Here is a 27,387-nt window from a genome sequence, read left to right as displayed (position 1 = left end):
TATTATTATATCAACGAGAAAATTTTAACAGAATAAGAAATGGAGGTGAGCACCAACCCCCAGAGTGATGGCATCAGGGCAGCGGACAAAACAACAAGATTACAGATCCCCCAACCTCGAAATTTGACAACACAACCCATCATTCACGGCTCTAGGTTGATACAACAAAAAGAAAAGAAAAATAAAGTCCTAATTACAGGGAGACTATTAGAAAAAGCTGATCAGAGGGTGGCAAACACTTTGCACTTTGAACAGGCAAGTCTGTTCTGGATTCCTTCAGGGCAGAAATGGGGTGGGACTAGATGGCCTTTGGGGGTCCCCTCAAACTTTACTCAATTTATCTTTTTGCCTTCCACCTCCAGAAGACCCCCATACACAAAAAATATCCTCCCTTTGGAAGCAATTTTAGTCTCCTTCCCTCCCGCTACCTTCTCTCTCTCCAAATGAGCCAGGAGGATTTCTCCCGCCTTTGTCTACAAAGGCAGATGCGCCATTGTCCTTCTCCTGTGCCTCTCTAGGAAGCGGGGCTCGCTGCCCTTTGGGAGGACTGAGGAGGCTCTCTTTTCTTCTCTTCTTTCTTCTGACAGGTCTCGCCCTGATTTGCTCCTGAGGGAGGAGGGAGGGGGAGAGGAATGGGGTGTCTATGGGGCGGGGGTAAAGGCAGCCCCTCGCCCCCAGGCTTTGCATGAAGGGCAATGAAAGGCCCACCCTCCCTCTCTTTGCCCACAAACTCCTTATTCTCAATGGGGAGGAGGGGGATTCAAGCTGCTTAAACAATAGAAAGATCCCCCGACTGTAACACAGGCCTGGGCCTACTTGGGCCCTCCAGGTGTTTTGGACTACAACTCCCACAATTCCTAACAGCCTACCGGCTGTTGTAGTAGTCCAAAACACCTGGAGGGCCCAAGTTGGCCCAGGCCTGGTCTTATTGTTGTTCCTAGCACTGAAGACCTGTCAGTTTTAAACTTTGCATTTTAATTTTGCCTTCTATTAGTATTGTCTTTTAATCTTTGTCCTATGTATTTTAAATATATGTATTTTGTGGTATTATGTTTTGTCTGTGTTGCACTTTACCTTAAGCTGTAACTGGGTTGCTGTGAGTTTTCCGGGCTCTATGGCCATGTTCCAGAAGCACTCTCTCCTGATGTTTCGCCCGCATCTGTGGCAGGCATCCTCAGAGGTTGTGAGGTCTGTTGGAAACTCTTGTCTGTTTGAGGCAGGTGTGAATCTTCCGATTGACCACCTCGATTAGCATTGAATAGCTTTGCGGTGTCAAAGCCTGGCTGCTTCCTGCCTGGGGAAATCCTTTGTTGGGAGATGCTAGCTGGTCTTGATTGTTTCTTGTTGGTATTATTATTATTGTTGTTGTTGTTGACACAAAGACACAGTATGACACAGCATCCTTTTGTTGTTGTTGGTGGTGGTGGCGCAGTATGTTAAAGCGCTGAGCTGTGAACTTGCAGAATGAAAGGTCCCAGGTTCAAATCCCGGGAGCAGAATGAGCGCCCGCTGTTAGCCCCAGCTCCTGCCAACCTAGCAGTTCGAAAACATGTCAATGTGAGTAGATCAATAGGTACCGCTCCAGCGGGAAGGTTACGGTGCTCCATGCAGTCATGCCGGCCACATGACCTTGGAGATGTCTATGGACAATTCCGGCTCTTCGGCTTAGAAATGGAGATGAGCACCAACCCCCAGAGTCGGTCACGACTGGACTTAACGTCAGGGGAAACCTTTACCTTTACTATTAGCATTGAATAGCTTTGCAGCTTCAAAGCTTGGCTGCTTCCTGCCTGGGGAAATCCTTTGTTGGGAGATGCTAGCTGGTCTTGATTGTTTCTTGTTGATATTATTGTTATTGTTGTTATTGACACAAAGACACAGTATGACACAGCATCTTGTTGTTGTTGTTATTGTTGTTATATTGTCATCACCATCACCCCTACTCCCCCTCACCACATTCTGCTCGTATACTTTTTTTCTGTTTCAGCTTTCATAGAATCATAGAATTGGAGGGCAATCCAAAGGTCATCCATCCCAACCCCTTCCTCCCATGTATCCAATCAAAGCATTCCCCACAGATGGTCATCAGCTTCTGTTTAAAAAAACCTCCAGTGAAGGAGACTCCACCACACTCTTCCACTGCTGAACAGCTCTTTCCATCAAGGGTTTTTTCCTAATGTTTAGGTGGAAACTCTTTCCTGGCAATTTGAACCCATTGTTCTGTGTCCTGGTCTGTAGAGCAACATAAGACAAGCTTGGTTCATATCCATGTGTTGTCGAAGGCTTTCATGGCCAGGATCTCAGGGCTGTTGTATGTTTTCCGGGCTGTATGGCCATGTTCCAGAAGTATTCTCTCCTGACGTTTCGCCCACATCTATGGCAGGCATCCTCAGAGGTTGTGAGGTATGGAGAAAACTAAGCAAGGAAGGTTTATATATCTGTAGACGTTTCTGGGTAGGGGGGAAGAACTCTTGTCAAACAACTACTTCTGGAACATGGCCATACAGTCCAGAAAACATAAAACAACCCTTGGTTCATATATTTTTTAAAAGACCCCTGGAAATCAGTGGGATGGTCCTAACCGGCTTTAGCACAGCAGGTTAAACACCAGCTGTATTCAATCTTGTAAGTCGAAAGGCTGCCAGTTCGAAGCCGGGTAAGACTGAGCTCCTGGCCTTCAGCCCAGCTTCTGCCCACCTAGCAGTTTGAAAACAAAAAATGTGATTAGATAAATAGGTACCACGCATAAAAAAGCGGGTGAGGTAGTCTGAGGCACCCAGAAGGAATGTCAGAGATTCAATCCAAAGGAGGAAGTTACAAAAAACCAGTTCTTCGTGCAGGGAAATGGAATGAAAGCACATACCCCCTCTCCCCATGGTTGGAATGACCACAACACCTTCCAAGATGCCGAAAAGATGGGGAAAGCCAATATATATATATGTACCTATTATTGTCTGTCTAGTTGTGTATAAAATGGCATTGAATGTTTGCTGCATATGTATGTTCTGTGATCTGCCCTAAACACAAGAAATCTAAATGATTTTTAATTAACTTTTTTTCAATGATAGGAAGAAGTTCTGAGAGGTACAGGTGTCCCTGATCCTTTCATAGCAACCCTATTCTCAGGTAAGTACAAGAGCAAGACCTACTGGACAAAGGTCACCACAGGCTCATCCAGGCCTGGGCCAACTTGGGCCCTCTCTCCAGGTGTTTTGGACTTCCAACTCCCACAATTCCTAACAGCCGATAGGCTGTTAGGAATTGTGGGAGTTGAAGTCCAAAACACCTGAAGGGAGGGTCCAAGTTGGCCCATGCCTGGACTAATATTGTGACCCTTCAAATATTATGCCTGGACTAATATTGTGACCCTTCCTCCCCAGACTCTGCCATGGCACCAAAGGACTAATCCAGAGCCTCCGATCTTTGGGGCGAAAGGGAAAGATCTGCCAGATCCCCGCCCCTGAATTCCTGACATTTAAGGCTGCAAGCAGATATCAAGGAGACAAAGTAAGTTGTAAACACCTCCGTTTCTTTTGTGAATTCTGCTGAAGTATTTTATGAATTCTGCCAAAGTATTTTCTTTTAAATTAAACAGTCGTCCCAAGGCTACCTGGTCAACACTTCCTTTCTCAATGTAGAAGCCAGGTGTGTGTAGCAAGGCATACGCCTTCTGTGTAAGGAAATTGTAAGCACTTACCCCTGTAGTTTATTTACACAGGGCTCCAGTCACCCGCCCTCCAATTCTCTTGGCTTTCAACATAGTGGCAAGATATATAAAGCACAATAAAGGTTCAAACCATATACACAATACGTATATTAGAGCATCATATACATATTACATTCACTAAATCGGTGCCCAATCCTATGGTATCATATGGGCTACGCAATGCAAAAGTATCCATCTGAATATTATAAATCAGTTATAAAGATATAAGTCTCTGCACTCATGGAAGGATTTCCTATGGCCTCAATTGGCTTAAACACAGATTGGAGTCAAACCGACTCAGCATCTTTGCAGTCCTGGAAGGATTCCTCAGGACTCCCTTTAGTTAAACATAGGTTTAAAATCAAATAATCTAGGTAACAAACAATTGAGGTAAAAGTCTTATAGGTGTTTTAACTCCTGTGTTGATGGTGTCAACAATGTGAGGTATATCCAAAATACTATCAGAAGTCAATTCATATATTGTCAAGCGACAATATATTATTGAAATTCTTTTTGATGGCTCTGCTTCAGCTATTCTTTAGGGAGATAAAAATAAAAGGAATGTAGTGGGCCAACTATGGACATCAAAGCATTCTCGACAAATGGCCATCCAGTCTCTGTTTAAAAGCCTCCAAAGAAGGTGCCTCTATCACACTCTGTAGCAGAGAGTTCCACTGTTGAACAGCCCTTGCAGTCAGGAAGTTCTTCCTATTGTTCAGGTGGAATCTTCTTTCTTGTAATTTGAACCCACTGCTCTGAGTCCTAGTCTCCAGAGCAGTAGAAGCCTATTCCCTCTTCTTTATGACACCCTTTCACATATTGATACATGGCTATCATGTCCCCTTTCAGCCTTCTCTTTTGCAGGCTAAACATCCCAAGCTCTTTAAGCCGCTTCTCATAGGGATCAATTATTTCCAGATCTTGGATCATTTTAGTCATCCTCCTCTGGATATGTTCCAGCTTGCCAATTTCCCTCTTGGATGGACAAGCCATAGAGCCGAGATATTTGTAGGAAGAGGTTCAAAGGGAAGAGTAACCTTGCTGACTAGAGGCTCTGGATCAAGCAGGGAATGGGAAGTGTAGAAATATGCAAATATTACAAAGTGCCAGTGAAGCCACTCATTTAAAAAGAGGGAGTGGATCAAAGAGCGGCAGAGGGGAGTTTCTGCTTCTGAGAAGCAAGAGCAAGAAAGCAATAGTCAGATTTCTTACAATCAAAAACAAATCTGTATGAGACACAGAGAGAGAGTCTTTGCCTGGGTTTGCAAGAAGAGAGTGATCAAGCATCCCCATCCATCTCTCCATGAGTGTTCTCCAGACACCACCAAATTTGTTTTCTAAAGGGAAGAATATGAGGTTACAGAGCAGAGCCTCTTCTTGTGTCGGAGGCAGTGGGTTAGATTTGAAATGGATGTGCTTTGATGCCTGACTATGGGGAAGAAAATCCCCCCCCCCCAAAAAAAAGAGTGACACCTGGGGCTACTGTCTCTTATTCCAGTGCATCTACCACCAATTACAAGGCTTTTGCCTACATTGCCACTGCTGCTACATATGCAGACTTCTACAATCTCACCACTACCACATTTTTCTCTTAACTGATGCAGACTCTTAAACCCCCACACCTTGTGGATTTCAATGGCTTCTCTGTGTAGTCTGACATGGGGATTGTTAGAGTGGTCCAGCATTTCTGTGTTCAATGTGTTGTCAAAGGCTTTTATGGCCAAGATCTCAGAGTTGTTGTATGTTTTCCGGGCTGTATGGCCATGTTCCAGAAGTATTCTCTCCTGACGTTTCACCCACATCTATGGCAGGTACCTCACAACCTCTGAGGATGCCTGCCATAGATGTGGGTGAAATGTCAGGAGAGAATACTTCTGGAACATGGCCATACAGCCCAGAAAACATACAACAACCCTATTTCTGTGTTCTCCAATAATAGGCTGTGTCCAGGTTGGTTCAAAAAACATGAAAGGCATTGCAGACTAACTCAGCTAGAGAAATCAGCCATAGCAGAGCACTTGATGAACCAACCTGGACACAGCATATTATTTGAGGAGACAGAAATACTGGACCACTCAATAACTATCATGTCAGACTACACAGAGGAGACATTGAAATCCACAAGCATGTGGACAATCTCAACAGAAAGGAGGAAAACATGAAAATGAATAAAATCTGGCTACCAGTATTTTAAAAAACCCTAAAATCAGGACAGTAAATAAAATACAACACTCTGAAAATCAGGGAATTCCACACAGGAAACAATCAGGGCCAACTAAAATATCCCAACAAAGGATTCCCCCAGGCAGAAATCAGCCAAGCCTTGAAGTTTCAAAGCCATTAAATGCTAATCAGTGTGATTAATTGCAACATTCACACTTTCCTTCAGCAGACAAGAGTTCTTTTTCCCACCCTGGACCTTCCACAGATATATAAACCCCACTTGCCCAGTTTCCAATAGACCTCACAACTTCTGAGGACGCCTGCCATAGATGTGGACAAAACATCAGGACAAAACTTTCAGCATGCTTTGAGTTGGCTGCGTATCTCACCAAGAAGGAGTGGCGCGTCCTGTGGGCTCTGTGTGTAGAAGTCACAATGGAGAATTATGACAATGTGGTCTCTCTGGGTAAGATTGTCTCTGTTTTTATAAAAATACTAACCTCGTATATGCCCGATATTGGCCAGATTTGCATTTTCTTGGTGGTTCTTTCTTTGCTTCTACCCTTTCCCTCACACATCTTGTCCCTCTCTTTTTTTTCTTTCCTTTTCTTCTTCCCTTTCTTTCCTTCTTCCATCATACACCTCCCCTTCGGTCCCTTCCTTCCTTCCTTCCTTCCTTCCTTCCTTCCTTCCTTCCTTCCTTCCTTCCTTCCTTCCTTCCTTCCTTCCTTCCTTCCTTCCTTTCTTTCCCTCCCTTTTTTCATCCTCTTTCCACTTCTCTTTCCCTTCCCTTCTTTCTCCTTCTGGCCATGCTTTCCTCAGGCCTTTCTTCCTTTCTTTTGTCTTTCTTCATCTAGCCCAGTGGTTTCCCACCTTGGGGCCTGCAGGTGTTTTGGACTTCGACTCCCAAAAACACCTGGCCAGCTTACCAGTTGTTAGGAACTGTGGGAGCTGAAGTCCAAAACACCTGGAGGTCCAAAGGTTGGGAACCACAGATCTAGCCTTTTCTTGGAAGTCAGTCTCTCAGCCTCAGAGCAAGTCACAGGCACACAAGCACACCTTCCAATATATAGATCTTCATTTAATTGTTTTCTTTCATATAACGTAGATGTCCCATCTGCGGTCTCTAGGGCTGTGTTGTAGCTTGGTAGTATAGCCATTCTGTTTATGTTAGCTAATCCTTTCTATCTATATACTGCTTTTTTGTACTTTTTGGGCTCATGCCCCAAAAGGTAAAAAGAGAGAATTTCCTTGGAGAGAAGAATTAAAAAGGGTTGCTGTGAGTTTTCCAGGCTGTCTGGCCATGCTCCAGAAGAATTCTCTCCTGACGTTTCGCCCACATCTATGGCAGGCATCCTCAGAGGTTGTGAGGTCTGTTGGAAACTAGGCAAGTGGGGTTTATATATCGGTGGAATGATGTCCAGGGTGGGAGAAAGAACTCTTATTCATTGGAGGCAAGCGTGAATGTTGCAATTGGCCACCTTGATTAGCATTGAATAGCCTTGCAGCTTCAAAGCCTGACTGCTTCCTGCCTGGGGGAATCTTTTGTTGGGAGGTGTTATCTGGCTCTGAAATTGTTTCCTGTCTGGAACTCCCCTGTCCTCTGAGTATTGCTCCCTATCTACTGTCATGATCTTAGAGTTTTCCAGTACTGGTAGCCAGATTCTGCCCATCCTTATGGTCTCCTCCTGTCTACCAAAACCATCCACATGCTTGTGGATTTCAATCCACACAGTCTGACATGGTACCAGGCTACCAGTACTGAAAAATTCTAAGATTAGGACAGTAGGTAGGGAGCAACACTGCCAGCTAGCTTATAGAGTCTATCAACAGGTGTACGTTTAAGATGTCCTGTGATTATTCTACATGTCTCGTTCAGTGCTATATTCACCTGAATTGCATGGGCAGATTTATGCCAGACGGGGCAGGCATACTCAACAGTTGAGTAAGACAAGGCCAGGGCTAATGTCCTCATTAATTTTAGGTCCGCACCCCATGCGCTATTACAAAATTTCCACAGGGTGTTATTGCATGCAGCTACTTTGTGCTTGGTGTTCGCACAGTGTTTCCTAAACATTAGCGTTCGGTCTAAGGTGACGATTTAATTGAAAGAATTCTATTGCTCAGTGACAGCCAATAGTGCTGGCAGAAGAAAAGTATGTCTTCACCTTTCTCTGAGGCTGAGAGTGAGACTCAATTTTGAGAGAGTGTGATTCACTCAAGACAATCATTTGTTAATAACTAGATTATGTAACAGACATTGTCCAGGTATACATTTTCAAAATGTAAATTTTGTAAATGTAAAAGCCGCTCCGAGCCCTAGGGGAGTGGCGGCATATAAGTTTGAAAAATAAATAAATAAAAATAAATAAATTATTATAAATATCCACTGTTAGCATTATAAATTTATGACTGCCAAGTGGTACAATTCATTTTTCAGGTTTTCTTAGTTACATTGGGTCAATTAGCAAAGTAATTTTTCTCATTAATGTGATTTCATAGTAATAAATAAAGATCATAGGTAAAGGTTAGGTAAAGGTTTTCCCATCATATTAAGTCTAGTCCTGTCCGACTCTGGGAGTTGGTGCTCATCTCCATTTCTAAGCCGAAGAGCCGGCGTTGTCCATAGATGCCTCCAAGGTCATGTGGCCAGCATGACTGCATGGAGCACCGTTACCTTCCTGCCGGAGTGCTACCTATTGATCTACTCACATTGGCATGTTTTCGAACTGCTAGGTCGGCAGAAGCTGGGGCTAACAGCAGGAGCTGATTCCGCTTCCTGGATTCGAACCTGTGATCTTTCGGTCTGCAAGTTCAGCAGCTCAGCACTTTAACACACTGTGCCACAGGGGGCTTGTGTTAAATTAGTTGATATTAATTGAAATTTCCCTTTTTTATAATATGGTTCATTTGCACAATAGCATATTAATGAATTATACCTTTGCTTGGAAAGTGAGCCGCTAAAAACCTATCTGTGGCCTGAAGCGGTTTCGTCTATTTTAATTTCAGCCCCTTACTAGTGCCAAGTTGTGCAGGCCTGGCTTATTGCAATGTGGATAAACACAATATCAAGGGGATCAGTATTTGTATTTCAGCAGTATTTGTATTTCACTGGGGAATTCATATCCAGCAAGGAGTTTTCTCTAGCTGAGCCAGTCATCTCGCCTTCACCTTGCTTTGCTACAGTGGAGGGTTGTCCCACACTTCTCATATGGAAATTGATGTATTACTTGTGTATTACTATCTGTTCCTGTTAGAATTAAAGGTATTGATGTTCCTGCTAAAAGTAACATACAAATGGGATGGTAGATTTCAGTATGTCATATTAAACAGATCAATGAGAGTCTGGGAGATAATATATATACACAATATAATTTACAATAATATATAATAACATAATATATTGTATATACATATAATATTGATAATATTATATTGTAACATGATATAATACTAATTAATACAATTTAATAATATTAATTATATATTATATATTACATGTAACATTACTGATAATATTACAATATATTGATATAGTACAATATAGTAATTTAATGCCAGTATTGTGCTATGCTAATAATATAATATTGTATGTAAATTTAATTTGTGAGCTGCTCTGAGTCCCCTTCGGGGTGAGAAGGGTGGGATATAAATGTAGTAAATAAATAAATAATATAATAATAACTTTATTCTTATACCCCACCCCAGCTCCCCGAAGGGACTCGGGGTGGCTCATCTGGGGACCAAGCCCAGAGATGTAGTTGAGATTAATGCTTGACTGAATCCTTGGATTCTGTGCTTTGGTCTTAACGAAATCTTGTTTTTCTCCAAGAAAATAATGAGCAGAAGAATGTGAACAACGGGGAGACACCTGTGACATCCTGGGAAATAACAGAGCATATCATGGAAAAACAGGAGTTTAGAAAGCAAAAGGGAATGAAGACACAAAGCAGAATCCAAATGAAAAATGGGAAGGAAGCCTTTCAGGGTGTGGATCTTTCTGAACCTCTGGCCTTGGAATCAAATCAAATAAAGTGCTTGTACTGTGGGAGAATATGCAGATCTCAATCACAATTAAACCTACACCTGAGGCTCCATACAGGGCACAAGCCATACAAATGCATGGAATGTGGAAAGGATTTCAGTCGCCAAGAACATCTGAAGTTACATCAAAGGACCCACACAGGGGAGAAACCGTACAAATGCGTGGAGTGTGGAAAGAGCTTCAGTCAGCGCGGACATCTGAATTTGCATCAAAGAACACACACAGGGGAGAAACCGTATAAATGTATGGAATGTGGAAAGAGCTTTCGTGACAGTGGATCTTACGGTAAACATCTAATAATTCACACAGGGGAGAAACCATACAAATGCATAGAGTGTGGGAAACAATTCAACCGACCTCAACATCTACATTCCCATCAAAGAACACACACAGGGGAGAAACCATACACATGCATAGAATGCGGAAGGAGCTTCAGTGATAGTGGTACATTTAGTAAACATCGGAGAATTCACACCGGGCAGAAACCGTACAGATGCATAGACTGTGGAAAGAACTTCAGTGAGAGTGGACATCTACGCTCACATCAGAGAACCCACACAGGGGAAAAGCCATACGAATGCATGGAATGTGGAAAGGCCTTTCGCCAAACTGGACATTTGCGGTTGCATGAAAGAATACACACAGGGGAGAAGCCACATAAATGCATGGAGTGTGGGAAGGATTTCAGTAGGATCGGTCATCTACATGCACATCAGAGAGTTCACACGGGGGAGAAGCGACATAAATGCATGGAGTGTGGGAAGGTGTTTGGCGATAGCGGAACGTGTACTAAACATCAAATGATTCACACCGGAGAGAAACCCTATAAATGCATGGAGTGTGGAAAGAGTTTCAATCAGAGCGGAAACCTAGAGACGCATCAAAGAATTCACAGAGATGAGAAATCGTACGAATGCTTGGAGTGTGGAAAGAGATTCAACTTGAAATATACTCTTAATTTACATCTTAGAACCCACACAGAGGAGAAGCCATATAAATGCATGGAGTGCGGGAAGGGCTTCAGGCAAAGTGGGCATCTCACTGTGCATCTTAGGACCCACACGGGGGAGAAACCCTACAAATGCATGGAGTGCGGGAAGAGCTTCAGTCAAGGCGGATACCTGAAAGCACATCAAAGAACCCACACAGGGGAGAAGCCATATGGATGCCTGGAATGTGGGAAGAGGTTCTCTTATCCACAAAATCTACATACACATCAAAAAACACACAAAAGGAAGAGCCCGAATGGAATGTGGAAAAGACTACTCTCAGATTGGACCTCTCCGTTCTTAACCTACAGAATGGAAAACACGCATGAATGACAGGAAGGTGGAAAGAGGCTGTTTTCTCTACAAAGTCTGCAATCACATCAAAATCTTACACAGGGAAGAAACCATATAAATGTATGGAACATGGAAAAAATGAGTTGCAGTGGAGCATTTAAAAAGGTAAAGGTTTTCCCCTGACGTTAAGTCCAGTCGTGACCGACTCTGGGGGTTGGTGCTCATCTCCATTTCTAAGTCGAAGAGCCGGCGTTGTCCATAGACACCTCCAAGGTCATGTGGCCGGCATGACTGCATGGAGCGCTGTTACCTTCCCGCCGGAGCGGTACCTATTGATCTACTCACATTTGCATGTTTTCAAACTGCTAGGTTGGCAGAAGCTGGGGCTAACAGCGGGCGCTCATTCCGCTCCCAGGATTTGAACCTGGGACTTTTTGGTCCGCAAGTTCAGCAGCTCAGCGCTTTAATACACTGCGCCACCGGGGGCTCCCAGTGGAGCATATAGTATACCTCAGAAAAGTCCATATTAATGAATAAAAGATACAGTCATCCTACAACTTTCACGGTCATGGCATTTTCTGCCCACGACTTAACTGCCTGCACCCTTGCCCTGCTTTCCCTCTTGCTGCTGGTTCACCTTGTTTGCTTCACTCAGGCCATGTGGCACTTTGGCAGCCTTCTTCTCTCCTACCATCTTACTCGCTGGCTGACTCTGTCTGCTTCGCTCACCTCGCATCTGCTCCATTGGGTTGCTGTATGTTTTCCGGGCTGTATGGCCATGTTCCAGAAATATTCTCTCCTGACATTTCACCCACATCTATGGCAGGCATCCTCTGAGGTAGTGAAACGTCAGGAGAGAATACAGCCCGGAAAACATACAACAACCCTGAGGTCCCGGCCATGAAAGCCTTCAACAACATATCTGCTCCATTGCTTGTCACTTGCTGGCTTCATCCTTTTGGTCTATGATAGGAAAATGATGGAAAAGCAAAAAAGGCAACAGAGTTAATGCTGGAAGGCACTCTTTCAGGACACCTAGATCTTTCAGGAAACCTTCCCTCTTTGCTTGGGGTTGTGGGAATCTCCTCCTAGGGAGCCTTCCTGTTGCTCCTTGGCTTCCTATCCAAATTTTTCCAGACTCTCTCCTCTGCAATCCCTTCCGCTTCTCCATGAAGCCTGCCTGAGATGAATCCTTTTAGTCATTCCAAACTACAGAATACTCACAAACTCGAGACTTAAAGCAGGAATGGGCAAACTTTTTTGCTTTTTTTTTTTCTCGTATCAGGAGCAACCGGAGTTGCTTCTGGAGTGAGAGAATTGGCCGTCTGCAAGGACGTTGCCCAGGGGACGCCCGGATGTTTTGATGTTTTACCATCCTAGTGGGAGGCTTCTCTCATGTCCCCGCATGGAGATGGAGCTGATAGAGGGAGCTCATCCGCGCTCTCCCCGGGTGAGATTCGAACCTGGCAGAGCTTCAGGTCAGCAACCCAACCTTCAAGTCATGAGGCTTTTATCCCCTAGGCCACCGGTGGCTCCGTATAAGGATGGGGCTGCTTGCCACATCCTTATGCTGGGAGGAAAGCAGGACGCATGGCGACTGCCCCGATCCTCAGGCTGTCTTCTTGGCATTATGCCGGGAGGAAGGTGAGACAGGTGACAGATGAGAGCTCTCAGCTACCACATGCCTTCCTCGAGCCATCCTCCCAGCATAAGGATGGGACCGCTCGTACTGTATTTATGCCGGGAGGAGGATGAGACGTGCAGTGGCTGAGAGTGCTCCAGAGGGCTCTCAGTTGCAGCATGCCTTCCTCCGACATCCTTTTGGCTGTGTCTTTATGCCAAGTAAGGTAAAGGTAAAGGTTTCCCCTGACGTTAAGTCCAGTCGTGACCGACTCTGAGAGTTGGTGCTCATCTCCATTTCTAAGCCGAAGAGCCGGCGTTGTCCATAGACATCTCCAAGGTCATGTGGCCGGCATGACTGCATGGAGCGCCTCTATGCCAAGAGAACAGGGAAAATGAGGAGGGCCTTAGTTTACACATGACTGACTTAAAAGGGTCAGTCATCACAGAAATAATTACCACTGACTCCATAGTCTACCTTAGAGGATTAGATCAGATCTAAGGTCTACTTGGATTTAAAGAAGAAGAAAAAAACAATTTCCTTTTAAATTTGAAATGTTAATACTATCAACAGGTAGATTGTATATTAATAATATCTTCCAGTGTTTTGCTGTTTTATGTGCTCTTTTCAGCCATCAAGCAGAGGCTTTTTTTGATACAGAGAGCCCTTTGGTTGTTCATTGCTTGTGACGGAAGGTCCTTGTTACAGGTCGTGGCATGCTTTCATCTTCTCATTTGCACGCACATCTGTCATGTAACTCATCGCGGTGTCCACGCAAGAGGAAAAAAATACAAATGCCATCAGTGTTTCAGCTCTCATAAAATATTAATGTTTCAGCCTTTTTGAAGTATCGGCATTCACACTGAGAAGTAAAAGTGTGAAATGCCTTTTGTTTGAAGTGGCAGATTATCTAGATGCTGCCTTGCAAAATGATTGTAAGTAGCCCTGTGTTTGGATTAGATGGTTCCTAATTTTTAGTATATCGCATTGTTTTAGGAGAGGCAAAGCAGGATATAAATAAATATACTAATAATTCCATGTTTACTCAAGTCTAATGCATAGCTGTTTCTGGTGAAATTAAAATTGAGATGTGCATTAGATTCGATGGCGCATTAGAATTGCACACCTAACCCCGTCTGTGCTGTTGGGCAAGAGATCCCAATGGGTGGCATTTTTTTTGTAATGCACACCTTCAAAATTGAGGTGTGCATTACATTCAATGGTTCATTAAACTCAAGTAAATACAGGTAATTATAATGCAGATGAACCCGATTTGAACTCGCTGTAGCCTGCAAGAACTGTTATGGTAAATATAACTGGGGGACGGGGGAATATTTTGTCAAAGCATAATACAAATAGAGGTAAGAGGGAGGATTTATTCAACTTGTCAGGATTTCAGGATTTACTGTTTCTGCTGCCACCATTTATGTAGTCAGGAGCCTCTTCTTTTATATTGGGACTTTGAGAGAGAGACAGACGACACTTTGAATGAGGAGAAACAAAAACTGTTTATTTGTTTATTTATTTGTTTGTTTGTAACATGTAAGGTAAATGAGCATAATGGTTTCAGTAATAATATACAGTATGGATGCTTAGTGGTTACAATGGCTTTTGGTTTTTCTTTACTTTCAAAACTGGTTTCTATGTGACTCTATTCCTTTGCCAAGAAAACAATATCAGGACGAGTTTATTTTTAAATCCAATTCTCTCAGGATTTAAACAGTAACTTCCTAGACGTTACAATATAGCTCTTAGTCTTTCTCTTCTTAAAGACTTTAACTATATTCTCCACAAAGAGGTTATCTTCAAAAACACATTTCTCAACCCTAAAACCAATTCCTCAAACTGGCTTCGATAACCTAGGCTACCTAAACTGAACTCCAAAGCCTGACTAACTGACTGCACTTTAAAACCTCACTGGCTAACTGTCCCAGCTAACTGTAAAAGAATGATCAGCCAGCCCTCTAACTGACACTTTGGCTCCACCCATCTCCAGCAAGTCCTGATTTGTATTCAGCCAATCAGGCAGCACCTATGCCTAATGGTTGCTCAATGGCTCCTCCCCCAGGCTCTGCTGCGCTTTTGCACTTGAGACCTACAAAATGGTCACTTATCAACCTGGCTGCACACCAATCCTTCGAGATGAGCCACATACCAACTCGATGAGTTAGGTCAGATCTGTTACAGTAAACAACTGATATGATGAAAATTCATTAACAGCTCATCCTGTTCAGCCTTGGAAACAAGGATGTAGTTGATGAACACCAGACTACAACTATGTGGACAAATGTACAACATGGATATATAAAACTCTGTTTACTAGAACAGCACTGCATCTGTCCATCCATCGCCCTTTCTACAACCTAATCACATTTAGAAAACAGATCACGAATGTATCAGATGAATTTGTGTGGTTGAAGCTTATTGAAATGTCTATGTATGAGTATTAGTTTTTGAATAATAGTGATTAAAACCCAGATCTGGTCTTAACCCTTTTTGCTTAGCCATGCAAGATGGTGGCAGTCCTTAAATATATCTCTGGATCTAAAAGAACTTGGTAACCTTTTGTGGTGACATCACTTGAAAGGATGAGGCATTGTGTTTCAAATGATTACCACGAGATGCCTCTTCCAGTGCACAAACAGCCCCTGGGCTCAATCATTCAGAAGACGGTGACCCTGCAATGTAAGGAGATATGAGATATTCTCCATTCTGGCTCAGAATAATTAGTAAAACGTAACTTATTAAACTGTTAGTCACTTTTTGTGTAAATGTAATATGTTGTCATTGTGAAATATACTGGTTTGAAATTGGGTCCATAATTTTGAAACACCCTCTAACTTGTTGATGTTTTTGCCGTTTTAATGTGTCCTGTATTTAAATGTTCATTCAATAAACATTTGAATTGTTTCAGCCATTCTGTTTTCTTGGCTGCCCATTCGAAGTCTATCAAACATTAAATGAATTATGGAGAATTGGTATTTTTATTAATTAGGTACTACTATTAATGAATGCAGCTGTATGCAACCATAAACATTTATGAGTGAGACTATTTACATGGCCATGAAAAGGCATTTCTTCTCTTTCTGGTCTCATGCCAACACACAAAACCCACTGCCTTTCAAGCTAAATGCTGACACATTCATGTCCTCGGGACCTAAAAGAAAGGATCATAGACTTTCCCCCAGGTTTTCTTTCCTATAACGTGTTCCTCTGACCCTTGTACTTGGCTAGTGTAATAATAATAGTGATTTTGTGATACGAAATCCAACATATATATTTCGTTTGCTGTGTCATACTATGTCATTGTGTCAATAATAATAATAATCTTTATTTCTACACTGCCACCATCTCCCAGAAGGGACTCAGAGCAGCTTACAAAGCACTCGTAATGTAACAATACATACAGTGCAATAAATACATATACGTCAATATCAAAGAAAAACATAATTCACATAAATACATAAAACAATACTACAATAAAATGAAATAACTCTAAAATACACATCGATAGAATGTTACAGTAATTATAGACATAAAATGAATATCAACCAACCAGTTGCATAAAGTGCTTTAATTGTAATGTAGGCTCTGCTTGGTTCTTCCATCAGAATGGAGCAGGCAAGCGGGCTTTCTTGGGTCTCCAGATACTCATTTATCTAGGTGTTCTATTTTTATAATTTTTCTGCAGCATGTAAATGTCTTGCATCTGACCCAGGAGCCTGTGCATATTCAGCAAATCACATAGCCTATGTCCTTCTTTAACTTTCAGTTTTCCAATAGGTGCATGTGCACAAAACGGCATTATCTGGTGCCTGTGTTTACATCACTGCTTAACCTTTGCCTCAAACGGACTCTCCAATATACACGTACATACATAAAATGTAAAGGTTTCCCCTCGAGTCCGACTCTGGACGGTGGTGCTCATCTCCATTTCTAGAGCTAATGTGATCTGTAGATGTCACCACGGTCATGTGGCCGGCATGACTGCATGGAGCACTGTTACCTTCCCGCCGTAGGGATACCTATTGATCTACTCACATTAGCATTGCTAGGTTGGCAGAAGCCGGGGCTAACAGCAGCTCACCCTGCTCCCCGGATTCGAACTACCAACCTTTTGGTCAGCAAGTTCAGCAGCTCAGTGGTTTAAGCAGTTATATACATACATACACACACACACATATATATATCAGTCCTTGGCCCTGTAAACAAATTGCTTAGCCTGTCTGATATGTGGGAATTAATGTCATCATGTAAGTCTTTGGGACAAATTTTGATTTAATCTTTTGGTCCCGCACAGTTACACAAAATTCCCTGGACCTTTTGGTACAGAAGGGTGAATTGGGCATATTTCCCAGGAATACCAGGTACAGAATGGAATAAGCTGCAATGAAGGAGAGATCTGTTTCTTGTTCCTTTTCCTCCTCCTTTAGGAGCTGTAACAAGTGTGAAAAAGTACTTGAATTTACCATCCTCTTATATTTGCTTACAACCATTGACAAAATGTTCCTGGCTTTGATGAAAACTTGAACAAAGAAAAAAGAGGGGAAGCCTGAACTGAAGGTGGCTGCGTCGTTTCTCTCACTATGGCCACCCTGTGAGGCCTCTGCTGAGCTGTGGTACATTGCCCTCAACAAAGCTGAGTTTACTTCAATATTTCTGGACTGGGGTGTAACCAGAGCAGCCTGAGTGCAAGAAAAAAATAAATCTCAATGGGCTGAGTGGGCCATTTTTTCCAGTGAGACTGAGGCCAAGGGCATTAGGATGGGTTGGGTGCACTTCAGAACATATTTCATAGCTCAAATCTCTTCAACATGGTAGTTTTATTAACCCCCTTTCCCCACAGAAACAATCTGAAACACAGTAAAACAGCCTTGAGGTTCTACTTCTAAGCAAGCCGGACAATGTGACTTGGATGAAGTGAAAGTGGTCATTCTAGGGAAAGAGCCCGTTTGTAACATATCAGATGATGGCATTGCCTTCAGCCAGATGGAAAACATGTTGCGCTGCATGTACATGTACCATTCCAGTGGAGACCTGACTTCGTGGTCCAGACAAGGCATGCTGTTATTAAATGAGGTCCTCACCATCCGCAAAGGTGCACTCGACTCTCACCGCGGGAGAGGGTGGGAGAGATTTACGGACGTGGTTGTCACCTCTTTGAACCGAGAGTGGGAAGGGCTCGTCTTTATGCTGTGGGGCCCCCAGGCCATTCAAAAAGGAAAGGTTTCTCTCCTGTGTGAATTCTTTGGTGGATCACAAGATTCGACTTGGAAACAAAGCATTTTCTGTACTTCTGGCATTTGTATGGTCTCTCTCTGGTGTGGATACTCTGGTGGATCAGACACTTTCCATTTTGGGCAAAGCATTTCCTGCACTCCTGGCCTTTGTATGGTTTTTCTCCTATGTGAATTCTTCAGTGTCTCAAATTAGACTTAATAAATTTCCTCTTCATGACGGATTCTCTGGTGGATGACAAGCATTGTATTTCATGTATATTTTCCACTCGTGGCATTTGTATGAAAAAGACGAAAGTGTCCACATGCTTTGCACCGGTCTTTTCCAAAAAGGAAAACAAGGCTCAATTTGGGGAAAGAGAAGAAATGATGCAGTAAGGAATCTGCAAACCAAAAGGGGTAAAGAACTAATAATTGAGTATTCATCTACTTTCCGGGAATTGAAATCTTCCTGCAGACGCAGAGGCGAGACGGACGTGTACCATGCACTCTAGCGAGCCTTTCGTCAGGTCATCCTCTTCATCCGAGCAAGAAGGTTCCTTAGGAACCAGAACGGCAGCCTCACAGAGAGACACCCAGTGAGAGGACCCTAGTGTCATCTGCACCAGGGGGCTTCACCCCCGACCAAGAAGCATGCATCAGAAGGAACAAAAGGGCTGCCCAGCTAAGGCTTCTCGTAAGATTTGCAGACTGGGTCCCCATGAATTTTCTTCCTGGGTGGGCCCTGGCCCTCGCACCTGAATTTGGGAAGCGCTATTTTTCTGAGTTGCAGATGTTTATACAGTGGGAGCGCCTCTATTATGTAGTTACCACCAGCAACAATGACTTTTAACTGGACCAGACAATTCAACTTTGACAAGGTGAAAGTCGTAATTCTGGGAAAAGAGCCCGCTTGTAACATATCAGACAATGGCATTGCCTTCAGCCAGAGGGAAAACATGTTGCACTGCATGTACATGGAAGTACTCTATACCGTTCCAGGGTTTCCTTTTAACTACAGTAGACACCTGACTTCATGGGCCAGACAAGACATGCATGCTGTTATTAAATGAGGTCCTCACCGTCCATAAAGGCGCACCTGGCTCTAACTGCGGGAGGTGGGAGATTTACGGACGCGGTTGTCGCCTCTTTGAACCGAGAGCGGGAAGGGCTCATCCTCATGCTGTGGGGTCCCCGGGCCATTCATAATGGAAAGCTTTCTCTCCTGTGTGAATTCTTTGGTGGATCACAGGATTCGACTTGGAAACAAACCATTTCCTGCACTCCTGGCCTTTGTATGGTTTCTCTCCAGTGTGAATTCTTCGGTGTCTCAGATCAGACTTAATACATTTCCTCTTCACGATTGATTCTCTGATGGATGTCAAGCACTGTATTTCATGTACATTTTCCATACTTGTGGCATTTGTATGGTTTCTCTTCTCTGTGCATTCTATGGTGAATTTGAAGTGCTGACTTGGAAATAAAACGTTTTCTACATTCTTGGCATTTGTACGGTTTCTCAACTGAATGGATTCTTGGCTGGATGACAAGCTTTGCATTTGGGATATTTATTTATTTACAGTATTTATATTCCGCCCTTCTCACCCCGAAGGGGACTCAGGGCAGATCACATTACACATATACGGCAAACATTCAATGCCTTGACATAGAACAAAGACAAACGCAGGCTCCGAGCTGGCCTCGAACTCATGACTTCTTGGTCAGAGTGATTGGTCTCAGCTGGCTGCTCACCAGCTTGCGCCACAGCCCGGGCTATAACATTTCCCCCACTCCTGGCATTTGTACTGTTTCTTCTCTTGTGTGGATTCTCTGGTACATAATTCGGACTTGGTAACAAAACATTTTCCACGTTCCTGGCACTTGTATAGCTTTTCTCCTATGTCAATTCTTTGGCATTACACAACTCCTGCCTTGTAAGAAAAGTGTTTGAATCAAAACACTTTAGGTCAAACTGTTTTTAGTTTAGCATTCAGCCATGGCAGTTTAGGTGGTATCAAACTGCAGTCATTCTACTGTGGAAAATGATCCTGTACATCAAATCACATTTTTTAGTCAGGAGGAACTGATCTCTGCAACTGTGTGACCATGATGGCATTGAGGTGGACTCTTGAGGGGTTGTAATCCTGAACACGGTTTCCTTAGCTCAGAAATCCTTGGGGGTGGTTGTGAGGTTGAGTTCAGTTTGACCTTTAAAGCTCTACAGGTCTTGGGTCCAGGTTACCTACAGGATCACCTTCTCCCATGCAATTTGCCCCACACACTTAGGTCCTTTGTGGGGCACCTACTCCAGCCTGCCTAAACCCAACTGGCAACTATTACCCAGAGGACCTTTTCATCAATTGCCAGACCCATCTCTTCTGGCAGGCCTACCCAGTCAATATTAAAGTTGTAAATTTTAACTTGCATTTCATCAGTGGATTTTAGCTTGTATTTTACCGCTGTGTATCTTGTATGTCTTTTAATAGTGTTTTATCTTTTGTTATAATGATGCTGCATTCACTCTCCAGCAGCAGGGAGAGTGGAGGAAGTTCTTTACATACATTAGCTCTGGCATCCTCAAATTGAGCCTTAATGAGGCTCCCCATTTCTGGGAAGCTGGTAAAAGACCTGGTGCTCAGGCAGGAACAAAGGTGGAAAAAGAAAGGGGACCTTAAGGGGCACGACTGAACCATTTCTGTGCTGTAATGCTATTCAATTACCAGTATTTACCGGTCTAATATGCAATCAAATTTATTGCACATCTCAATTTTCAAATCCCTGAAAAAAGTATTTTCAAATACTCAAAAAAAGTATTTGCTGGCAAATGTAATGTCCAGTGGCAAAAAGTGCACTCTTAACAACAATGAGTTTTTAGTTGGAATTCAACTTTACAAAAGAAAACCCCACTATTCTTTGACAAACTTTTACTAATACACTAATGAGAACAAAACTAAATGTGGTGTTTTAATTTAAATACAGACTTGGATGACAGACTAGAACCTAACCTTTTGCAGCATTCTCATCTGTGTGAGATTCACTGCTACTTTCTACATCATCCTTGGCCTTCCTCCAAGGCATATCATCCTCCCTGTCCTTTAGTGTTGGTTCAGAGAGTGTAATAGAATCATAGGAGTTGGAAGAGACCTCATGGGCCATCCAGGCCAACCCCCTGCCAAGAAGCAGGAAAATTGCATTCAAAGCATCCCTGACAGGTGGCCATCCAGTCTGTTTAAAAGCCTCCAAAGAAGGAGCCTCCACCACAGTCCAGGGGAGAGAGTTCCACTGCTAAACAGCTCCCATAGTGAGGAAGTTCTTCCTAATGTTCAGGTGGAATCTCCTTTCCTGTAGTTTGGAGCCGTTGTTCTGTGTCTTAGGTCTCCAGGGTAGCAGGAGATCTTTGCTACCATCAGGTTCATTTGAAAAGCAGCACTTTAAAAGAAATGTTCACTTGTTAGTCCTGGGATGCTTTTCCAGGCAGCTGATATCCAGTGTGCAACAACATGGGGTGCAGCACATTTAATTTTTCTTGTCAGTTTCAATTCCTTGTTTGGCTCAAAAAGTCATTTCTCATATTGCTCTCGGTCACAGGTTTCGAATTGATTTACACTAACATAGGAATTGGTTTGAACTTACATGTAAAGGCTGTAAAACAGACATCATACCTCCCAGGATGATGACAAGTTCGCCGTTCAGGCCACATATTTTCTTCTTGACTTCATCTGTCAAGTGACCTTGTAAAGTGTAGTCACAACATTGATGGCAGATGGAGACAGGTACTGGAACGACATCCCCATACTTTTTTCAGCCAGTCAAGCATTAGATATTGTCATCCTTCATTTCCCTTGGCTTTGGACTATGACATCATGAGGAATAAGCTTTTCATTTGCACTGGTCTTGGGGAACATTTTTCTTTTGAATATTAAGAACAGTGGAAATCTGCATCCATCTGCGGTGAGTCAGCATTACAGTTACTCACTACTTCTCATTTCCTGATGTTTTTACAGGAGTGTCCATCATGTCTTTTTCTGCCATGGTGTAGTTATGCAACATATCGAACCAGATTTGTGTCTCGCCTGTATTGCCAATCTGCCCCATCAAAAATTGTCCCTCTTTCAGAGCTCGATGACACCACTAGAATGCTCCAAGTTTTTCTTCAAATCTGCCAGGAGCTTCTAGCATAATGTTTTGCGTTGTCGTAAAGATACTCCCATGCGCTTCATAAAGCGATCCACCCATCCACGGCTGGCCTTAAACACTTGCCTTGGAATACTAAGGGCTGCAGCCACCTCGCTAGCTTTAATCCTTATGGAATCACTTGTCACGGGCAGACCATTATTCCTTCTTTCCCATATGAATTTCAGAACCTCTTGGTCTACATCAGGGTGTCTTCCTTTCCGAGGGCCAGTGAATTTCTTCCTTGCCAAGGTAGTAGAAAATATTGCTAATTTGTGTTGCCGCCACAAGCGAATATTGCTCTCTGGTATGGTGAATTGTCTTGCAGCCTGCCTATTGCCATGTACTTCTGCATAGAGAATCACTTCCTTTTTGAATCTAGCTTCATAGGATACCCTTCGCTTTTTGTCTTCCATCTGGAGAACGACAGGACACTCTTTCTCATTTGATTTCTCTATGTAAAATGAAACAAATAAAGACAAATGTAACATAATTTAATACAGTTGTATGTATTGAATATGTATTTTAGTTAAAGTAAATTTATGACATGTAATTGTCAAATATCGCTATCCCAGGCTGCAAATTTACTAATATGGGGCTGGGGGAGAGGAACACCCCTCTGAGGAAGACAGCTGCAAGGTACCCGTGTCCCTCAGGAGTTTTGAAGGTTTCACGGATGAAGCCAGCTAGGAAATTCCTGCTCCTTTACTCTTCACTGGCCTCAAAGTTTCAGTACTCATAATACTGTTACATTTGGCTAAAATTACATGAACCCCATACTACTTTTGGGATGCATCAAAAAGAGAGTACAGTGTCTAGATCAACAGAAATCATGGTGCACCTCTATTCTGCTTTTGTCAGGCCGCACTTGGAATATGGTGTCCAATTCAGGGCACCACAATTTAAGAGACATATTGACAAGCTGGAATATGTACAGAGCAGGGCAACTAAAATGATCACAGGTCTGGAGACCATTAATCCCTATGAGGAGCGGCTTAAAGAGCTAGGAATGTTTAGCCTGCAGAAGAGAAGGTTTAGAGAAGACATAATCACCATGCTCAAAATTTGAAAGGTTGTCATAAGGAAGAGGGAGCAGACTTATTTTCTGCTGCCCTGGACTACTGCACTATGTTGGCAAGTTTTAATTTAAAATATATTTGACTATATTTAGGAGAAAGTGATGCAACTAATAAAATAGAAATATATTGTATTAGTTTGACAGCTGGCCTGGCCTGAGAGAGAGAAGTCAATTGCATTGTTTGATGCCTTCATATACTGTATTTATCTTTAAGGGAGGGCAAGACGACATAGGGGTAGGAGAAAGTTATTGGGTGGCAGTATTAGGGGATTCTTTTTGTACTTGATTTTTTATTTTAAATTGATTAGATTTAAATTGCATTTCCTGAATTAAATAAGAAATGTTGCATTTTAAAATATAAGCTATTATCAGTGAATGAACGGGAAATATACCTAGAGTGGACATGATGCTGTGTGTTTCCTCCATGACCTCATCATACAGCGCTCTCTGATTCGGATTCAGGACATCCCACTCCTCTGGGAGGAAAGACACGGCCACTTCTTCAAAGGTCGTTGGAACCTTAACAAAAGACGGCAATTGGCAAAGAAAATACAGAAGAGAGGTAAATATGGGGTGACTAAATCTTATCTTATACCCCAGCAATAAAAGCAAGGTTTCCTAACAAGGGAACAAACTATTTCCCCATTTCTTCTGTGCGCTATCAGCCAGTTCTAGGAGATGAGAGAACATTCCTTTGAATTCTACTTGTGAACGAGCGAAGCCAAGAGACTTCTATGGACCTCAGACCTGGCTTATGGAGCTGCCTAGAGCTATATCTTTGGCCACCTTTGGAACCAGGATGCTGGATTAAATGGGCCTTTGGTGTGAACCCCGTGTACCTCATCATGTTCTGAACAACAAGGAGGAAGACATCTGGAGGTTGAGAAGTCAACCTTGGAATTGTATCAACTAAGTGCCCAACTGCCCAGGACTCAATAGATGAATGAGTCTCCTTTGTTGTCTCCTCTATTCTTGGCTTTCATTCCTGTTTGTGTATACTACCAGCCAGCTGCAGAATATTTTCAATCTCAATTCCTTTCCATCCAAAATATTTAGGAAACTCCTAATTTTTTATTTTTTGTTCATGAACTGTATTGGAGACAAGAAAATTGCAAGCTCGTATATATTCTAGCAATCTTTCTTCTTACCTGGAAAGATTTTCGTCTGTCACAAGGAAGAATAGGAAATTGAGCCATTGCTGCCAATCTTTCTTCAGCCCCTGGGAGAGAGATCAAGGCAAATGGGAAGCAAGTTGCTCATGCTGGTCTCAGAGAGTAAGACCGTAGCCCCACAAACCCCATCAGAGCAAAGCCGTATCAGTTCAAAACCCCCGTGGAACACAACAGATAGATGATCTACACAACACAGCAATGTATCAATGGCTAGCTTCCGCAACTGTGTCCTGAAAACACCACGTTCTAATCCCCATTGATCAATTAAACTCAAGGAATGGTAATTACCCAGCTACTTTCCCAGTCTGCTCTAAATCATCTGGGTTATTTTTCTTACAATAATGTCTCAGCCCATTCCACAAAATAAGGAAGGTGTGTGTGATATAATTGTGAGTAAAACCCAGCCCTCTCAAGAGATCATCCTTACCTTGCAAAGTGGTGTCCCTTCGCTGGGGAATCTGACTGGAATCTGATGGAGCCTCCCCTGCTGCAGGGAAATCAGGCTGAACATCCACAAAGTGCTTTTTCACCTGAAACAGTGGTGATCATTCAAGAGAGTGTGTGGAGGAGAATTAGTAAAAGCTGTACATCCATTGAGTTGGGGGTTGAAACTGACATTGTAGGGTCTGAACCATTCAACTGTCTACCCATGACTGTACCAGTCACATCCTCTAGAAGAGGACAATTTTATACTTTAGAGTGAGAAAGGGAGTCTTGGAGGTATGAAGACAAACACAGTAATTTCTATAGCCATACACTGCCCCTGAATTCGTCACACCAAGCAATCTGAGAGAAAGGCAGGATATAAATATTGTAAATAAAATAAATAATAAATAAATCTGGTTCTGTATCAGTGGCAGCCAAAAGCTCTGTGATTTTCCTTCAAAACAAGACAACCAAGAGGGATTCAGCTTATTTGAAACTGAATGTTTCTTCCAAAATTTCTGAAGATGACTCCACTTCAATATAAGGAACCCTTATACTGAGGTACACTGGGGGCATCAAATTTCAACTAAGGTGAAAGAAATATCCCAGAGGCTATGTGAGTGGTTGCAGTATGACTGAAAGGGACTAGAAAACAGGATCAGATGAGAATGTGTCATCTCTGCCTTGTACATGCTATGCTCTCACCTGCTGTGTCTCTTCTTTCTTACTCAGGAGGAAGCCTTCTGCTAAGGCCACTGCCTGGGAACACGTCTCTGCCCCACATTCCCGGACCCAGCTCTCCATCTCCGGGTGAAGGATGCTCAGGAACTGCTCCAGCACCACCATGTCCAGCATCTGAGCCTTGGTCTGCCTTTCTGGCTGGAGCCACTGGCGGCAGAGATGGTGGAGTCGGCTGCACAATTCCCGGGGCCATTCTACCTCCTTGTAGTACTGGCTGAAGCCCTGAGGCTGGGTGTCTGCGCTGGCAAGGTCTGGTCCATCCATGATTCCTTCAAATGTCCGATGAAGCTGACAAGGAGGACCTCTCTGGGCCAAGACCCAAGTCCAAAAAGTCTGAAGAGTAAAAAAAAATTGGGTTAATGATTGTTATGGGAAGGGGGGGGGGGTCTTCCCTAAATCCTTAAACCCTCCTTCTTCCCAAATCTGTATCAACATTGCTACATTCAAGAGTATCCTGGTTTTCTCTGGGAGGCTGGGACTGCAGCTACAGAAGGCGGTGGCAGTTTTCACCATCTCTACAGATTCATTTCTTTGTGAGATGGAGCTGTATTTTGTATTTTCCAGCACCACTGTATTGCAGTGAGCTATCCCTACTGCAACGCAAGTTATTTTGGGTTCGCTTGGTTTTATGTTGGGCGGTCAAGATTCATCCGCGTTACAAAAGATTGCCTCTTGGCAGAGAGGGAAGCTGTTACAAGTCGTTACGGGGAGATAGGGTGGGAAATAAATAAAGAATTATTATTATGAAAGGAAGCCCTGGTGGTGCAATGATTAAAAGCCTTGTGCCAGCCAGGACAGCTGACCAACAGGTCGGCAGTTCGAATCTGGGGAGAACGGGTGAGTTCCCTCTGTCAGCTCCAGCTTTCCATGTGGGAACGTGAGAGAAGCCTCCCACAAGGATGGTTTTATATGATGTTTTTAATTGGTTTATGTTTAATTGTTTGTTAATTGTCTATTATGTTCTAGAATGGCATTGAATATTTGCCATTTTTTTGGAAGCTGCCCTGAGTCCCCTTGGGGAGAGAGGGTGGGTTAAATAATAACAATATTAATAAAGTTTTATATCTTTGTTGATATGGAATGGTATAGCCACCTACAATTTTGGATTACCCTTTATTTTATTTATTTCTTTTGTTTCATATCCTCTCTCCCTTGTAGAGCAGCAACAGTTGGCAACAATTCAATGCCGTTCAAACATATGGCAGTATCAACAAACCATCACATGCACAAAAGGTGAAACGACAATGCACGGTAAAACAATATTAGGTAAAGCTAAAGGTTTCCCCTGACGTTACGTCCAGTCGTGTCTGAGTCTGGGGGCTGGTGCTCATCTCCATTTCTAAGCTGAAGAGCTGGCGTTGTCCGTAGACACCTCCAAGGTCATGTGGCCAGCATGGAACGCCATTACCTTCCTGCCAGTGAAGCACCTATTGATCTACTCACATTTGCATGTTTTCAAACTGCTAGGTTGGCAGAAACTGGGGCTAACAGTGGGCGCTCACTCCACTCCCCGTATTCGAACCTGTGACCTTTCGGTCTGCAAGTTCAGCAACTCAGCGCTTTAACACACTGCGCCACTGGGGGCACCAAAAAAAAAAATATGAGAACCAAAAATATTTAAAATCAGCTCCATCTCATTGCCATGATCAAAGTCCACTGCCATCTAATACAGCCTGTCAATAGTCTTCCCCAAAGGTTTCCTTCAAGAGAATCTTTCTGAAGTACAACTGGGTGGTATCGGCAAAGAGACTGTCGTGATGAAG

The 27,387-nt window shown here is 43.1% G+C and overlaps 2 protein-coding genes across 6 annotated transcripts in view; one reads left to right on the top strand and one right to left on the bottom strand.

Moving 5' to 3' along the window:
* The first annotated feature begins 453 nt into the window (after positions 1-453).
* Positions 454-26,373, top strand: LOC100553733 (zinc finger protein 501). 5 transcript variants are annotated; one of them, XR_010003762.1, is made up of 5 exons: positions 454-587; positions 3,069-3,126; positions 3,381-3,507; positions 6,096-6,335; positions 25,616-26,373. XR_010003762.1 is itself a non-coding variant. In XM_062973480.1 (5 exons), the coding sequence occupies exons 4-5, from the start codon at positions 6,305-6,307 to the stop codon at positions 11,234-11,236; spliced, it is 1,566 nt and encodes a 521-aa protein (XP_062829550.1). In that variant the 5' UTR covers positions 457-587; positions 3,069-3,126; positions 3,381-3,507; positions 6,135-6,304; the 3' UTR covers positions 11,237-15,731. The 5 variants fall into 5 exon arrangements, 4 of the variants coding, with proteins under 4 accessions (XP_062829550.1, XP_062829549.1, XP_062829548.1 ...); XM_062973480.1 differs by lacking the exon at positions 25,616-26,373 and adding an exon at positions 9,702-15,731 and having other exon boundaries at positions 457-587; positions 6,135-6,335; XM_062973479.1 differs by lacking the exon at positions 25,616-26,373 and adding an exon at positions 9,702-15,731 and having other exon boundaries at positions 457-587; positions 6,099-6,335.
* The window catches only part of LOC103280570 (zinc finger protein 260), a 29,495-nt gene continuing 19,730 nt past the window's right edge, over positions 17,623-27,387 (bottom strand). Inside the window, exons 3-7 of the mRNA XM_016997168.2 lie at positions 25,589-25,957; positions 24,885-24,987; positions 24,434-24,504; positions 23,678-23,804; positions 17,623-22,661 (exon numbers count right to left, since the gene is read on the bottom strand). Of these exons, the coding sequence (XP_016852657.2) occupies positions 22,207-22,661; positions 23,678-23,804; positions 24,434-24,504; positions 24,885-24,987; positions 25,589-25,957 (1,125 nt within the window). The 3' untranslated portion in view covers positions 17,623-22,206. The remainder of the gene's footprint in view (positions 22,662-23,677; positions 23,805-24,433; positions 24,505-24,884; positions 24,988-25,588; positions 25,958-27,387) is intronic.

Source organism: Anolis carolinensis, chromosome 2 (assembly GCF_035594765.1).
Source record: "Anolis carolinensis isolate JA03-04 chromosome 2, rAnoCar3.1.pri, whole genome shotgun sequence".
In the NCBI taxonomy this organism is placed as follows: Eukaryota; Metazoa; Chordata; class Lepidosauria; order Squamata; family Dactyloidae; genus Anolis; species Anolis carolinensis.
Note: the sequence above shows the minus strand (reverse complement) of the source record. Positions and strands in the feature narration are given on the sequence as shown.

Bases quoted from the DNA above. Each gene is read 5' to 3' on its own strand.
- LOC100553733 (XM_062973480.1), top strand. From the start codon at position 6,305: ATGGAGAATTATGACAATGTGGTCTCTCTGG. The intron at 6,336-9,701 runs GTAAGATTGTCT...TTTTTCTCCAAG, and splicing joins TGACAATGTGGTCTCTCTGG to AAAATAATGAGCAGAAGAAT.